Source organism: Misgurnus anguillicaudatus, chromosome 9 (genome assembly GCF_027580225.2).
Source record: "Misgurnus anguillicaudatus chromosome 9, ASM2758022v2, whole genome shotgun sequence".
In the NCBI taxonomy this organism is placed as follows: domain Eukaryota; kingdom Metazoa; phylum Chordata; class Actinopteri; order Cypriniformes; family Cobitidae; genus Misgurnus; species Misgurnus anguillicaudatus.
Window position 1 is genome coordinate 12,783,601 of NC_073345.2, and position 16,285 is coordinate 12,799,885.

The following is a 16,285-nucleotide window of genomic DNA, read 5'->3' on the forward strand; positions in this document are numbered from 1 at the left end:
TTGGAGGTTTAATGGACACAATGTTACTTTATCAAAATCATCGACAAAAGAAAAGCTCTGTAATGCCGCTATGACCAATATGAGCAGAACAGCAGGAATTTGTGTTAGTGAACCGGCACAATGTCCCTGACCTTTACAGCAAAGAGCAGAACCAAATGGATCAGACGTCACCTCCATAACATGAGGTGTAAATGAGTCACTCTGATATCAGATTGTAACTGCTGTGATCGGTAATGATTGATCTGGAAAGTTTTTGTTATACTATGTGGTACAAAATGAAAAAGTTAGTTTTTTCGTAGACTTCAGAATTATCGGAAAAAGGTTTATGGCACTTACACATTTAGTCCTACAAGTTAATCTTTACAGATGAATTTATGAAGTTTAAAGTGTAAATGCGTTTACTAGAAAAGTAAAAAGCTGATTTTTTTACTTCAAAATTTATAAAAAAATTGTTGGACAAACGTGTAAATGTCAAACTTTTGTGAACAAATCAAGTGATCTCAGATCCCCCAAATGGCCGATAACGATTCTGAATCACACAGCCGATATTATGCACCGCTATTTCATGTACTACGGCTTTTGATCAGTAAAGCTGCATTCAGACTAGCAGCGACTAGCAGTAGCAGAGCGGCGCAATCTCATTGATTTCAATGGAAGCTTGGCGACTTCCGGCGACACGAGCGACAGTGACCATTGGCGAACGGATGGGGCGTTTCCAGTTGCACAACAAGAGAAATGTTTAACTTTATGCAAATTATGAGTGACTTTTGGGAATGACTACCAATGAAACGAAGCAGTGTTCACGTCATCCATCTCTCATCAGTTACTGGAGTGGACGTTACTCATTTGTTTATGACAAACAGAAAGAGATACACCGGAACAAAGTCGCTTATAATGTGACTGTACCTTAAGTCCTTATCAGTCTCAAATCACTGTTAGAGTTGTTTATAACATGCATTTGAAAAGGCAACACTCGTCAAACATAATCATTATCCATATTGTTTATTATCATGAAAATACCTGAAAAGGTTTGAAGAACAGCAATATAAATATATGCTTTAATAAGCCATTTCCTGGAGATGCGTGTATAAATGTTTTTTCTTCTGCCGCCCATATTGCGTTTCTGCACGAGAGCGCCCTCTGGATTTTGGATGTAGCGGCATTTCACTTTAATTCATGGAAAAGCATAGCAAGCTTATTTTTTTGGATTTATCAGTCCATCCCGAGAGTCCACTATATTGTGAAAAGGACTTTATGTGAACTGGGTTTGGTTCTTTTAAAATGAGCTATGTGAAAACACACTTAGGGCACCCTCACACTATCCAAACCAAACCGCACCCAGGCGCGTTTGACCCCCAAAGCCTTGTCAGTTTGACTAGTGCGATCGCTCTGTACTGCGCCTGGGCATGGTTTGGTTTGGTGGCTTGCAGAGGTGGGCTCGAACGCAGCTCACTTCGGCCAGAGCGTGATTCAAAAGTAGAGACATCAATTGCGTCCACTCGTCGTAAAACTTTTCCTGTAATGAAGGGTGGTGTCTGACGATCACAATTCCTTGTAACTTCAACAAAGTATTGTAGAACATTGAAAATGGTGCCATGTTTAGAAATGTGTCTTCACTTTGAGACTAAAGATTATTACTTAACTGTAGTTTATTGGTCTTTTATTGCAGAGTACATTTGTATTGGCCATATCTATGCATTACAGTTACATTATAGGCTTTTGAAAGCGTCATTGAATAACATTTCCAAGGAATAGTCGCGTGATATTTTCCCTAAAAAACAATTTGGTCAGTTTTTCATTAAAAAGCATGAAAATGTTACATGGGGAAAACAATAAATACAAAGTTATGTTATTGGTATCAACAAAAAGATATATTTATAATGATTGGTGTAGCACCATTGCTATATCACAGTTAGCAGAAAGTTATGGACCATAATTGCTCAAAATGTATTATTTTGATGCAATTTTGACCTGAAGTTGAGCCAATTAATACTCAGGTCTTAATTTGTCTTCATACTGACCCAATTCTGGTCAAATTTAGCTACTTTCATTTCCTAGGCTTTCTCCTTGTAGACCAGTGTAATAACTGAATTTTAAGCAATCTGATCCACATTTTTTACATGAAGTAGACAACTCAAACATCACAATAACAAGAATTTTTAAAAAATCAAGGAAAATTGTCACAATGACTTGTTTGGTTTAAAAAACAAACAGCATACCGATAAAAGTAAAGGATAATATCAGATCTGTTGGTTAAGGAATGCTCAGTTTTTTCTGGAAAGCAAACAGCCCAGAGTTTGTGGCGATCATCCCACATCCTCCCGCATGCACAGATCATCATTTTATCTCGACACTTCTTTATCTAGAAGTTCCATCAAGTTGAAAGTGCACAAGGTGTCGGTGCAATCAGCTCAGAGAGTCTGGCAGAGGACCCACCTGGGGAGTTTGTGTATGAAGTCTGGCGCGCGCTCGTCCCCTCCCCGAGCTCCAGAGCCTCGCCACATTTATCCATTACAGCCGGCAAAAATCTAATTAGCTTGTGCTTCTCTCCCAAGTCGGACTTCACAGTTTTGCAAGCTTAGCAGTGACAGCTGATTTCATTAGGTTTGATTGTCCTTGCCGAGATCCCGCTCGTCGGACTAAAAGCTTTTTGCGCTTTCTCAGGTTCCACCCCTGTGTTGGGCCATTACGATGACCCGTGCCTTTTCTGATTAATCAAGACAAGTGGCGCTAACAGAAAACTGCTGAACACAAAAGAAGGTGACATCATTTTACAAGCCGATTAAGAGAAGTGTGGAGTGGTGGAGGAAAGTGAAAGAGAGAGGCGAGGTGAAAATGTAATTAAGGCGGCGCTGCGTGTTGGACGAGCAAATTGAACTCCGATGGATGGAAGGTGTGCGTTTTTATCTAAAAACTCATTCTTGTTTCACGCGTTTGTAGTTTTACACAGATCTGCTCTGCAAAGCCAGTCTTTATGTAACATACTCATCATGTCCATGAAGTACCAAAAAGCACATTCGATTGCCACAGCAGTTTTACAGATCACTCATGTCTTTGATGTTTTGTTACATGACACACAAGAACCAAATGTGTGATGTCATCAATGTCCACGGTTTGAAAATCCATATTGTATGTATGTTATATTACCATAATATTCCGACCTATTCTGTTTCCAGACACATTGTGTATACATTTACCATTCATATCCAAAAGTAATTGATTAGTAGCGTTGGGTGATAAAATGAAAATAAAAAAATAAGTATGAGGAAGATTTGGCAGTGCTTTGTGTTTAACCAAAGAGAGAAGCACACATGTGGAGGGTAGAGTAAATAAATGAGATGGGTTATGAGGTGCAGAGTTAAATATGGAGCGTGTTGGTGAAGAAAAAGATCCCAGGGGAGGACCACCCTCATCTACCCATGCATCTATTTACACTAACTTACATGTGGGGCAAGAGATCTAAAGATGCATAGGGTCGACCTTACGTCTAGAAGCCATTACTCAATTTACTGAAATATAAGAGATGGATAGTTTTGACATTACAAGAAATGTGCATGCAGCCATTTTAAAATGTAGAGAATTAAATTTACATTGTTATCTGAATAAGACAGCAATGAATACCTTTATTTTTACATTGTTGACAATGAAAGTCATTAATTTTTGTGCTTTTAAATGTTTAACTCTTTCCCTGCCAGCGCTTTAAATAAAAGTTGCAGGCCCACACCAGCATTTTTTATGATTTTCACAAAAGTTTAATGCCTTCCAGAAAATGTTCTTCTTTAAATATATAAACATACAATATATCAAATTAAAGAACAGACCCTAGGCTCTGCGTAAAAAAAAGTTTCATCCTACTTTCATTTCATTCTCCTTTTATCACCTCTCGAATATGGGTAGGTTTCTTCAAAAATAAAAAAAATTAGGAAAAGCTTCAGGTCGGAGCCGATGATGTAGTGGACAGTGCTCCGACATATGGTTCAGACCACTGATCTATATAAATGACTGGATTGCGCATGACGTCACAACTGTGAAGCCACCGCCCCGCCATGTTGGTATACCCAAACGTTCTATTAAATCAATGGACGCGATCAGATTTTAATAATAAAACATCACTTTACTAGTCTTCGTTTTTATATCTGAAGTTACCCTGTACATTTTTACAACACAAACGTCCTAAGCATGTACATAGTTATTTACTGAAAGTTGTACATTTTAGCTTTTAATCAGTTGTTATACATTCATCTTCATTACACTATCAGCAGACAGATCACAGTATATTTAGTATTAATGACAAACGTGCTCATTCTGAAATCTATATAAATAATCATACTTTGTACCGTATGTGCATGCAATAATTTGCTGGTTTTATGTTATCTAAACTTACAAGTTACCTAAACTTATTTAGAGAAATAACGCTGACCGTGTAGCTGAATGTCAAAAAAAACTTTATTTATACCCGTGTCATTAACAGAACGCAGCAGACACACTCACCTTGACGGTTTTTTATAAATCCATTTTCCTGCCCGATTAAAACATAAACATCGCAAATAACACCAGAATTAACAGTTCATTTACCTTCACATATCCTAAAAATAATCTTACGTGACTGATACGCTGTAAAGCGGGTGAATTTAAAACATGATTTTGAATGGAAGTCAATGATGCCGTCTGCCGGTTGGGTATACCAAGATGGCGGTTCGAACTCTGCGCTGGCTTCACCTCACGCTGTTACGTTAAGCGTTCTATGCGCAATCCAGTCATTTATATAGATCAGTGGTTCAGACGCACTTTCCAGCGACCCGAGTTCGAATCCCGGCTCGAGGTCCTTTGCCGATCCCATACCCCTCTCTCCACCCTGTACTTTCCTGTCATATCTCTAATTACTGTCTATCAAATAAAGGCAAAATGGGCCAAAAAAAAATATAAAAAAAGAGATCAGATTCAGAGCCATCCTAAAAAACATACACAGGGTTTGAACTGTTTGCATAAGTTGGGTAAGAGTCCTAATAATAGCGGAAATACTGATTGCCGGAAATACTCCTCATTGGCAGGGAAGCGTTTTCTCTTAAAAGAAAACTACACCGTTTTTCAATATTTTACTACATTCTTACCTAAACACCTGAGGGGAGGAGTAATGATGTTACTGCGCCAGAAGTGCTGCAAACTATAAGTGCTCTTCCGCCATACAATGTTACAATACAAATATTGAAAAACTGTGTTGTTTTCCTTTAATTAATAGCGGGGAAAGATTTAATCAAATAGTATAATTTTTTTATTAAAAATACATTAGCTTTTTTAAAGGTGCAATATGCAAATTTTAGGAGGATCTCAATATACATAACTATTTTATTAGTGGTGTATAAAGACTTTAATGAACTGTATTGTTTTTATTACCTTAGAATGAGACTTGCCATTTTGCACTGCCATGTTTCTACACTAGCCCTAAATGGACAAACTGCTCTATAAAGCGCTTTTTGTCACAACGTTTTCTCAGACGATGACATGTTTGTCTTTTGGTGGCTATCGTAGCTTCACCATGTGTTTTGAAACGGAGGGGTGAGCCCGAAGTGTGGACTGAGCTGTTACTGCTAGATACCGCTAAAATCTACACACACACCACCTTTGCAACTTTTAATTTGCTTTCAAATTGAGAGCATTAAAAATAACTATTGATAAACATGATGGTCCGTAATATATAAAAGATACAAATTTTATATCAATGAATTAATAAAGTTACAAGGCTATTTTCTTTATCATCACCTGAAAGTTGTCAGTAGAATACATGGAAAAAATATGATCAATAATCATGTTAACATATGATTTTAACGTTTCTTTAACTCATGACACATTTTGAAACAAATTTGTAAGGTTATGCAAACTTGTCATAATAGTATGTTGTAAGTAGTAAGTAAAATGACTTGCACAGCCAATCAGAATAAACTGAAAAATGTTGGTGCTTTTATAAGTGTGTGTGTAAAAGTTGTTTGCAATAGTGTCATGCTGCATACACAACAAATGCGAAGCATCACGTTTCTCGCTTTAGATTACTCGTAGGATTTAACTTCACCTGTTTCTCAAACTCAAGGATGCATCTAATCTTCATATCTTGGTTGCCACGAATCGAAGAAGGACATTTCAATCCAAGCATGCTTCAAAGGCAGCTTCGGTTTCTTGCCCTTCATTCGGCCACTTTTGAAAGATGCATGAACTGAACCTTTGTGCCCTCAAATCACCCACAATCCTTTGCACACATTCAAAAAGAATTGCAAGAATCAAATTTGCATGTCACCCAATTTCATTGTAAAATATAAGCCAAACATTTATAGGAAACGAGTGGACACACAGCTCACTCAATTTCGGTATGAAATGTAAGACAAAAACATGTTTTACGCACATTGAATTGTCTTTGCATTGTATTTGCATGTAATCTCGCGCAAATAGTTAAATTCCCTTCTGTTGTTTACGCCCCATAACTCTGAATAATTAAATTGGTAACATACAGTATTTTACTATACGGTTGTATTTGTTTACATTAGTAAGCTAACATGAACTAACAATGAACAATATTTCTACAGCATTTGTTCATGTTTGTTAATGCAGAGATAATTGTTAAAGGAACAGAATGTAAGGAATTGTATCAATTAATCATAAAATGGCCCTGATATGTCACTAGACATTAAGAAATCATTTTCATTTCAAATACTTATATCACTGACAATAGTGGTCCGGCCAGAATATTGTCATTTAAAAAGTGGAGTTGCAGCCCTCAACTGATGTGTATGTTATCATGTTGTGTATTGGCCACCAGTTGTGTGATTGCTGTACCAGTTTTGGCCACAATCCTACATACTGTTCCTTTAAATGTTAGATCACGGTGCATTAACTAATGTTAACAGTTACAACGTTTGATTTTAAAATGTATTACTAAATGCTACAATTAACATGAACAAAGATTAATAAATGCTGCAGAAATATTGTTCACTGTTAGTTTATGGTAACTAATGCATTAACTAATGTCAACAAATACAACCTTATTGTAAAGTGTTACGAATCTTCATAAAGCATGAAGGCCCAGCCACTGCTTAACAAACCAGTGTCCTACTCTGTCAGGTCTATCTCAAGTGTATGAACTATTTGTGCCTGTGTCTCCTGGGTACAGCAGCTCCATCACGGCAGATTTAGTCTGCTGTCAACCGTATGACTCAATTAATTGCACTGGAGGATATTACTCATAACTCATATTTCACAGCAAATGAAATACTCGCTTCTGTTTATCTTTTCACAGCGTCTCTCATACTCTCAACACTAGCAGGCTGCAGTGTTGCATCCATACATTGCTATGTAGCATGTAAATGTCACGTTTTATAATATACATGGAGATTGTAAACTCGCTGTAGGATTGTGTGTACAGTATGTTTATAAACAAAGCATGCTGTACAAAAGGAAGCACTTCAATTCTCAGATGGCTTATTAAAACGCCACTCAACATGTAACTTGTGCATACATTTTTAAACATAAAGTCTAGATAAGGGGTGGTCTACAGAGCACACGTGAATATAAAGTCTAACACACCGAGTCTCGTACGTTGTTCGTTTTGTTTAAATCCTGCATTAGCTCATCTGTTGGTGCTGGCAGAAACTAACGTGTTAAACATGTTAAAACACTGGAGTTGCAATGATTCCTGTATGATGCCGTGCTGCAAGCAGTTCGATTAACATGCATCTGTATCCCTCCTGTCATTTAACCACCAGCTGCTTCTCACTGATCGAGTACTTCACCACCACTAGCACAAGAAGATTCCTTCTTTATCTTTGTAAATATTAATGTTAAAGACTATGTGGCTCCCAGTGATGCCATAGATGAACAATTTTCCCAGACAGAAGACGACTTCGGGCCGGTTTCGCGACAAAGTCAGCAGCTCCGGTGCGGATCTGGTGCGGATCCGGCCTGGAGTTGTCTGCTGTCTGGGTTTGGTTCCCCAAAGAATCACAGTCGAGAAGAATCTCTTTTATTAATCTTTTTATAGTGTGTAGCATATGTTCCACTACACTCTAAAAACAAACGGTGCTAAATAGCACTAAAAGTGGTTCACTGGTTCGTAATCATAGAGGAACCATTTGAAGAGTTTGGTTCCAAAACGCAATAAATCCATTTTGACAAATTTCGGTAAAAACGTGTTTTCTATACAAAGAAAGTGACAAGATGAAAACCACTATTTTCTGTTACAAACTTTCACATAGCATCTTTAGGTTATAAAAACATAAAAAAAAATCAAATCCATAACTTGATTTTCAAAGATTTATTATAAAAACATTCTTTTTTCCACAAAATGCAATAAATCCATGACAGTTTTTTATTTCAAAATGCTATAAATCTATTAAATCAATGTATAAATGTGCATTCATCTTTACCATTTTATATTCATTTAGTTGACTAGTGGTATACAATGATTAAAAATAAACATTAATGGCATTAACCAAAACACTTACTTTGTTATATTGAGAACACATTGCTGCGGTTATACTTGACATCGTCTCTTTACATTTTCACAGCGATCAGCTGTAAAATGTTTTGGTCCTGCTCGATTTTCGTTGACTTTGAGTAAAATAATGTAAACTTTTCATAAGATCCTCTGGGGTCAATGTGTTAGCATGAGAAACTTGATGCTGTCGGGAGAACAAGCAACCGAGTGCCTCTCGCGGAAATTATTAGATGTTGATGGCATACGTTTCTTTCCCGTCACAGAAAACCATCACAGGTTTAGCAAGCAATTAAAGTATTATTTTGTTTTGTTTGTTGATCACGAAGTACAAAGTAGATGAGGAAAACTAGGACTCCGTGTACTCAGCGCGCCGCCATTGTTTGTTTACATTGCGTGAACGGTGGGCTGTAATATCAGGAATGGATTTATTGCGTTCTGTAAAAAAGGAGGAATGGCGTTTGTTGCATTTTGGGAAAAAAGTGAGAAAAGAGGACAGAATATCACAGCGGGTATTGGATTTTGCGTAAAGTAAAGAATTTACTTTTAACTACTGACCTGATATAATACAGATTTTGGCAGTAACTCATTTTTTTCAAAAATGGCGTTTATCGCGTTTTGGAACCAAACTCTTCATTTGAAGTGCCATATAGCACATGTAGTACCTGTGTAGAACCATATTGTGCTATATAGAACCATATCTGGTGCTATAGTGGTGCTATAGACGGTTTCATCCAGTGTTCGAATTATGTCAAACCTAATGGGGGTCCCCTAGCTAAGCCCCCCCCCCCCCATTATAGGGTCGCTGTGATTTCAAAAGGTAAGATTTGATCCTGGATCAACAATCATCTGATCCTGGTTTTAATCAAAGAAACCCCAAGTTACCCTTAACTCAAACCATTTTTTACCCCTCAAATTAATGTGAAACAGTGGCGAGGCCAGAAATTTTAAACAGAATAGGGGTGATAGGGTGGACCTCAATGACGTCTTTCAAATTTCATAATTTTACTATATAGTAGTGGTTAAATGGATTGCATTGTTTTGCGTTTTTTGAGTCATAAATTGAATAATTTTCGGATCAGCAGAACTGGGGGTGAGAAAATAAAATAAGAACACCAAGACTGTGCTATTTCGAGATCGTTCTGTGTTTGCATGTTAGGAAACGTGCATCTCCGTGTGTCTGCTTATGAGTGTGCCTTCATTTGAGTATATGTGTGCGTCATTGTCTGTGCGCACACAAAACAGCTCATTTTAACATTTTGCGCTCAAATAGTTTAAAATCGCTTGCATGTCAACATTTGCAAGGTTTAAAACCACACTTGCAAAACATACGCTTTCTATAAATAGTTGTTTATTTCTAAACGATGCGTATTTGAACGATTATTTATTATAATTTATACGTGATTTCTTCTGCTTTCACAATAAAATATTTTGTGTCCATTTTGACTGAGGGGACCAGCCGTCAATCTGAGTGGGTAGCCTCGCCATTGGTGTGACTGTGAAATAATAGTTTAAGAATAAAAAAAAAAAAACGAATTCTAAAGATTCTTACTGTCAATGCGGTAAAAATAATTCATAACTCATTTTTCAATTCCTCCAGAAAACAGCGTGAGGCACACTTGAGAGTTAATAATTATTTCAGACAGAAATCATTTGAATTAGGGGCTGTCCACACGGAGACGCGTATCACTGCATACGTATAAATTTGTTATCGTATTGGCGTTTCATCCACACGGATCCGGCGTTTTGGGAGACTGAATCCGCTATTTTTTGAAACCGGGTCCTAAAGTGGATAAATCTGAAACCGACATCCTTGCGGTTTCGTCTGTACAGCTAATCCGTATATTTAGTGAAGCGAAAACGTCATCACATCACGTGTCGGAAGCGTCACATGTAACAGCAACAACAATAACGGCTGACTACGTGATTGTGTTCATGCTACAGAAGCTACTAAAGCCTACTAGCTTTATTACAGCAAAATCTATTGCTTCTATGCAATTGTGGTGAGCAACAGGCGATAATGGACAACACCATACGTTGGTTATGCGCATGCTCAAAGTCTTCTTCTCCGTGTATAGTGTATATCTGTGGCAGAATTACAGCGCCCCATACTGGTCCGGCATATATACTACACCGCTTTCAGTCGGTTTCAGTGGTTTCGTCTTTACGGATTATTTTTTTAGAGCAAGGAAAAAAAATGATCGGATAGGGAATGCAGCGGCTTCGTGTGGATATAGCCTTAGTTTACTTTGTGGCAGCGCACCATGAGAATCTTAAATTCATGTAGTATTTTAATTTTAATAAAAACCAGGGGACCCCCCTATTTTATATTTTTGTGGTTTATTAGGGGTCCCCTCAATTCGAACACTGGTTTCAGCAGACGCACGTGTGTTGTCGCGGTTAAGCATCTGGTCCCAACTACTTGTGGTTTCTTTTTTTTATGTTATGACTAGTTTGTGAAATTGAAATCTTAAAAAAATAACTCATTGAAAATAACAAATGTTTTGGTTTCATAATAATTTACGCGTTGTTTATTTTGCTTGTTATATAAATAAAGTACTTTAAAAGGACTTTGTTGTTATTCATTCTTAGCGGAGTTTACCGGAAGTTACGTGTTGACCACGAAAGCCACTTGTTTATGTTGTTACTGCTGAAACTGTCTATATCACCCCCAGATGGTTCTTCGTAGGTGCTATATAGCGCTAAAAATGGTTCCCTTATGATTACGAGCTTTTAGTGCTATTTAGCACCATTTTTTAGAGTGTAACATAAAAATATGTTGATATGACTTACAGTACCATCGTATTTTTAACAGTGCAAGTGATTGTTACATTTATTGCGATTCATTACTGTATTTACTAAATATTTGAACTTTCAATGAATTCAATTGTTACAGATAAGCACATTTATTTGACTTTACTTGGCAACTGTCATTGTTATTTTTAATAACTACCCCTAATCGTGGTAAAATCACTTTAATGCATCGAGTTGCACTTTATTACTTTAATACCCCTTGACTTAGCCATAGTAACCTTTTTTTCTCCTCTTTTTTACAGAAAACAGACCCTACTCCAAACCTCCAATCATGTACTGAAACCTCTGGCTTTTTCAGTCCCACAGTGGAGACAGACACCCAGCTTACCCCACAGACAGACTGGACTTAGACAGAGAGGATTGTGGGGCTTTTCCCCAGAAGAGGGCGGTGCGGGTGTTGAATAGCAGTCACCTGAAACTCGTGTACAGGACTTGAGTGTGTATGTATGTGTGTGTGTGTTGAGGTGCAGTGCGTGAGACACCTGTGTCTGTGTCTGGAGCACTGCTTGTTGGCGACCTTCAACACACAAACTTGTAAAAAGATCTCTCTCTTTTTGACTACTTCTACATCCAACACTTTTTGAGACTATAATAATTGTTTATTCCGAATAAAACTACAGTAATGGATAAATTATCTTTCTGTGAAGCACACCAAACCACCCTCCTATTATTATTATTATTATTATTATTATTATTATTATTGGGTGTTATCTGCTGATCCCCATGATTCTGTGCACCAGTGATTCTGAACAGCACAACAGTCAGTAGACGTTTGTCCACAGCACCTCTACAGGGATACAAGAGACGAATGGTGTGGACAATGATGAAAGGACTGCAAATCAAAAGTGTGCTTCTTTAATAAACATTGTCTAAATTTGTTGTTTTGTCTGTACATGAAAGGGACTCTATATCAACATACTTCCTTTTTCTAATTTGTTGTATTTTTTTAGAAAGTGTAGAAATGTTTTTCTTCCCCATGTTTATTATCCTGGTGTTTATTTTGTTATCTGGTTTGTTGTTTTCATCGTACTTTAATCAGCATTTCAAACAGATGCTTAAATGATCCTGAAAGACGTCCTTCTGTACACCTTTGTATTCTTTATTTTGCCCCGCAACAATGTTTTCCCTATTTCTCCTTAACTTAAAAAGTAAAGTGTTCATTTGATGTTCCTATAAACACAGTATTACAGTACCCCCCCTTCTTGTTTTTAACTTTGTTTATATAAAGACTTGTAAAAATGCTTTAGCGTTTGCTATCCTGATGTTGTTATTATGTGGATACGTTTTTAGTGACGAAAAAGATAAGAGACGAGAATTACCCTTATGCACATTTGAAGCGAGCATGCTTGTAAATACAATGATGAAAAATGACACGTATCAATTGAAAATTAAACGCTGCCTCTTCAAATCTATTTTTAAACATTTGTAGAGACTCCATAGGTAATGTAATCACAAATCGGCAGCTATCAATGATGTTGAACCTTGTTTTAAAATGGCGACAGACACTTATTACAGCCTTGCACATGCCACAATGAATAAAACACCCCTATGGACATCTTGGTAGGTTTTCATTTTGTTTTCCTTGAGTAATAAAACTGAAATGGAAACATTTGGTCTTCTGCTGCAGTTATTTGAGAGGCCGATTAGTCGATCAAACCAATTATTGACCAATATTTGGTCGATAGTCAAGATCATAAAATATTTTTAATCTGTTTTTTGGGAATTTTGATTAAAACTATAAAAGCATAATGATAATTTGTATGCATAACATTTGTTGTCTTTAAAGCTTACATAACAGTATTCCTAATAGCTCAGTAGGACATTGGGCCCTATTTTAATGATCTGAGCGGATTGTCTAAAGCGCACAGCGCAACATCTAAATGGGCGTGTCCGAATCCACTTTTGCTAATTTAACGACGGGAAAAATGGTTTGAGCACCGAGCGCATGGTCGAAAAGGGTTGGTCCTATTGTAATGAGAGTATTTTGGGCGTAATGTGCAATAAACCAATGAGAGTCTCAGCTCTCATCCCCTTTAAAAGCCTGTTGCGCTGGCACTATGTCTAATCCCTATTTAGATGACGGACTTTGTAAACTGAAAAACTAAGCGGAGGAAGAACAGTTTAAGATTAATGTTAAATAATTGTGTTGTTTTTCACTTGTATTGAAATTGTTGTTTTTTATTAAAACCTTTAAAAACCGTTTTCTTTTAGTCATGGAAGTAAAAAAGTAGGCTTGTATTTGCCTTAAATGTATGGCTATCCAATATCATCAAAAAATAATTTACAAGTATGTAAGAAAAGGTTTGTACTCTAAAAATACTTTATTTGTAATAAACAGGAGATAAAGAATTTACAAGCGTCTCTCCACACGTTCGTTTCAGCACTTGGAAAGCGTTTTTTAAAGCAAAGAGTTTTTTTAAGCATTACTTTAAAATGTTTCTCATCTCACCATATCCACAGGTACAGAGTCATCATATACAATAAATCCGTAAAAAACATTTAAAAACAGATGCATTTGTTTAGAGCAGGGCAGTTGTTTACTTGCCGGGCTGCAGGTGAGGCAGCTCTTTGCGCCTTCTGGCGTCTCATAATTAGTCCTCATTTATGTCCAAGAGACTCAATAATAATCTTTTACATTCAATCCTTTAATCTTTCATATTTAAAAGCGTTTTTGTGCTGCTGCGCATTCATCTATGTGATAAGCAACCCACGTTGTCCTCCCGTTTATAGGCGCATATTACTAATGCGCTCTTTAAATAACAAAAAATATTATTGCGCCATTGACTTTAGACTTTAGACCAGGTTTTTGTTGGTCAATGGCGTAGTCTATTTTAGTTGCCTCAAAATAGCAACGCGCCAACAATGCGCCTGAACACACCTCGTTTTCAGACCAGAACGCCCATGGGCACAAAAGGGTTCGCAAATGCATTTGCTATTTAAACAATGTGGCGCTAAACGTGAAAATTATAATTGCACAGGGTGGAAACTAGCAAAAGACACTTGTGTCGCGCATTGCGCTGCATTGCGCCGGGTGTAAGATAGAGCCCATTGCCTTTCCAACATAAAAGATTATGGGTTCAAACCCAAGGAACACAAATACTGATAAAAAATATATAGCTTGTAATTGCTTTGGATAAAGGATAAAAGCATCTGCCAAATGCATTATAACCCACTGTTTCTACTGATCTCATTTTAATCTTGAGTACAGCGTAGTATTGCATCTTTCATATCGATAAGGAGTCTTTTTTTTAATTTGAAAAAAACCAGCTGTATTAATTCTTTCCAAGCCCAAGCTCCTGGAGGCGTACAGCGGGCAGAGCGAATCACAAGCAGGCAACCCACACAAAACATCCCACTATCTCTGCATTCACTATGTGTTCATGCCGTTTACATTATACGTGACGATTGCCAACAACAGACATTTGATGCAGTTTTACTTACTGCCTGCGACTCATGACTCGGTTTGGATGGCCCGTTTCAACAAAATCCAGCGTTAAACAAACACACGCACAGTTACGCTATACGGTACTACGGATAAACACTACGGGCTGGTTTCCCGGACAGGGATTAGTTTAAGCACTAGGCCTTAGTTTAATTAGGAAATATAACTAGTTTTAACAAATAACCCTTACTAAAAACATTACTTGAGTGCATTTTGAGGCAAAACAAAGGGCACTGATGTATTTTAAGATATGTCAGTGCAGATTGTTTTCGGTTTGGATACGGCCTGTAAAGATTAATCCTGTGTCCGATTAAAAATGCCTGTCTGAAACCGATTCTGAATCGCAAGGCTGCGATTCTTTGTTTCATGCACAGCTTGTGCGTGTACTACGGCATTTGGTCAGTAGGAAGTCCTTATCAATCTAAAATCATTATGAGTCGGAGTCGTTTATATCATGCATTTAAAAAGCAACACTCGTTAAACAATATCATTCAAAATATTCTTTATCATCATGAAAATACCTGAAACAATTTGAAGAACAGCGATATAAATATTCCTGTAGACATTTCCTGGAATAGCGTTTGTAACGCTACTTCTTCTGTGGCACAAAGGGAGTTTCTGCATAAGAGCGCCCCCTGGCGTTCGTATGTGCCGGGATTTCACCGTAATTCATTCAAATTCATTCATTGAGAAAACGCACATTTGCACGGTTAATCGTTACATCCCTAGTTTGGACAGATCTTACATTTATTTTAGTCTAGGACTACTCTAATCTCTGTCCGGGAAATCGCACTTACATCTATTGTTTCCATAATCCTGGGTTCATTTGGAAGCTGAACAAACTTAAATTTCCCCTCACCAACACCACCACACTTTCTTGGTGACGTTGATTTCGTGTCGGCTCTTGGTTGGTGTGTGAATGCGCTAATCCGGATGAAGTGCCCATATAAGGACTTCCACTGTACTCCTAGCACTAGTTAAGCAACAGAATCAGTAGTCGAAAAAACTTTCCAAGACTTGTACGAACCCAGACGAAGTGCATTTGGCACAGAAATACCCTGTCATACATTCGGTTCTTTGAAACTTTGCCCATGTTTAGCATGAGAAATCCAACGCTTTAACCGTGTTATTAAGTCAGAATGGCTTTAAGTTGTTTTGGGTTTTATTACTTTAGCCATCTGCACTTATGCTCGGTCACTAAAAAAACCCACAAGCCTAGTGGTCGACCACAAGTCCAAACTGTTCAAATATGAGCTAATCCTCAAAACCGCTGCTACTGAATATTGCATGAATAAGTCTTCAGTCCTATTGTAATCAAACCGATTAAATGAAATTGAGTTTTAAATACACGTGGGCCTCAGATCGCAGTTATAATGAACTTCTATCACCCCAGTGATCCATAAAACCCCAAGGCTCTAATGCGCACCCATCTCTGAGGTGTTCGACATGAAGCACACGTGTCAGCAGCACGACTCACCTGCATCTGTCAGAGGAACTGACCTAATTAGTCACGTTACCCCCCCCGGTCCCCCAAACCAGCGAGCAGCAAC

General features: G+C 37.6%; 1 protein-coding gene and 1 long non-coding RNA gene across 5 annotated transcripts in view; one reads left to right on the top strand and one right to left on the bottom strand.

Moving 5' to 3' along the window:
- The window catches only part of dacha (dachshund a), a 186,496-nt gene extending 173,594 nt beyond the window's left edge, over positions 1-12,902 (top strand). For all 4 annotated transcript variants that reach the window (XM_055179699.2, XM_055179698.2, XM_055179701.2 and 1 more), the window contains one exon: positions 11,536-12,902. In XM_055179699.2, the coding sequence (XP_055035674.2) occupies positions 11,536-11,573 (38 nt within the window). In that variant the 3' untranslated portion in view covers positions 11,574-12,902. The remainder of the gene's footprint in view (positions 1-11,535) is intronic.
- The window catches only part of LOC129423433 (uncharacterized), a 215,608-nt gene that overhangs the window by 170,098 nt on the left and 29,225 nt on the right, over positions 1-16,285 (bottom strand). The window lies entirely within an intron of this gene.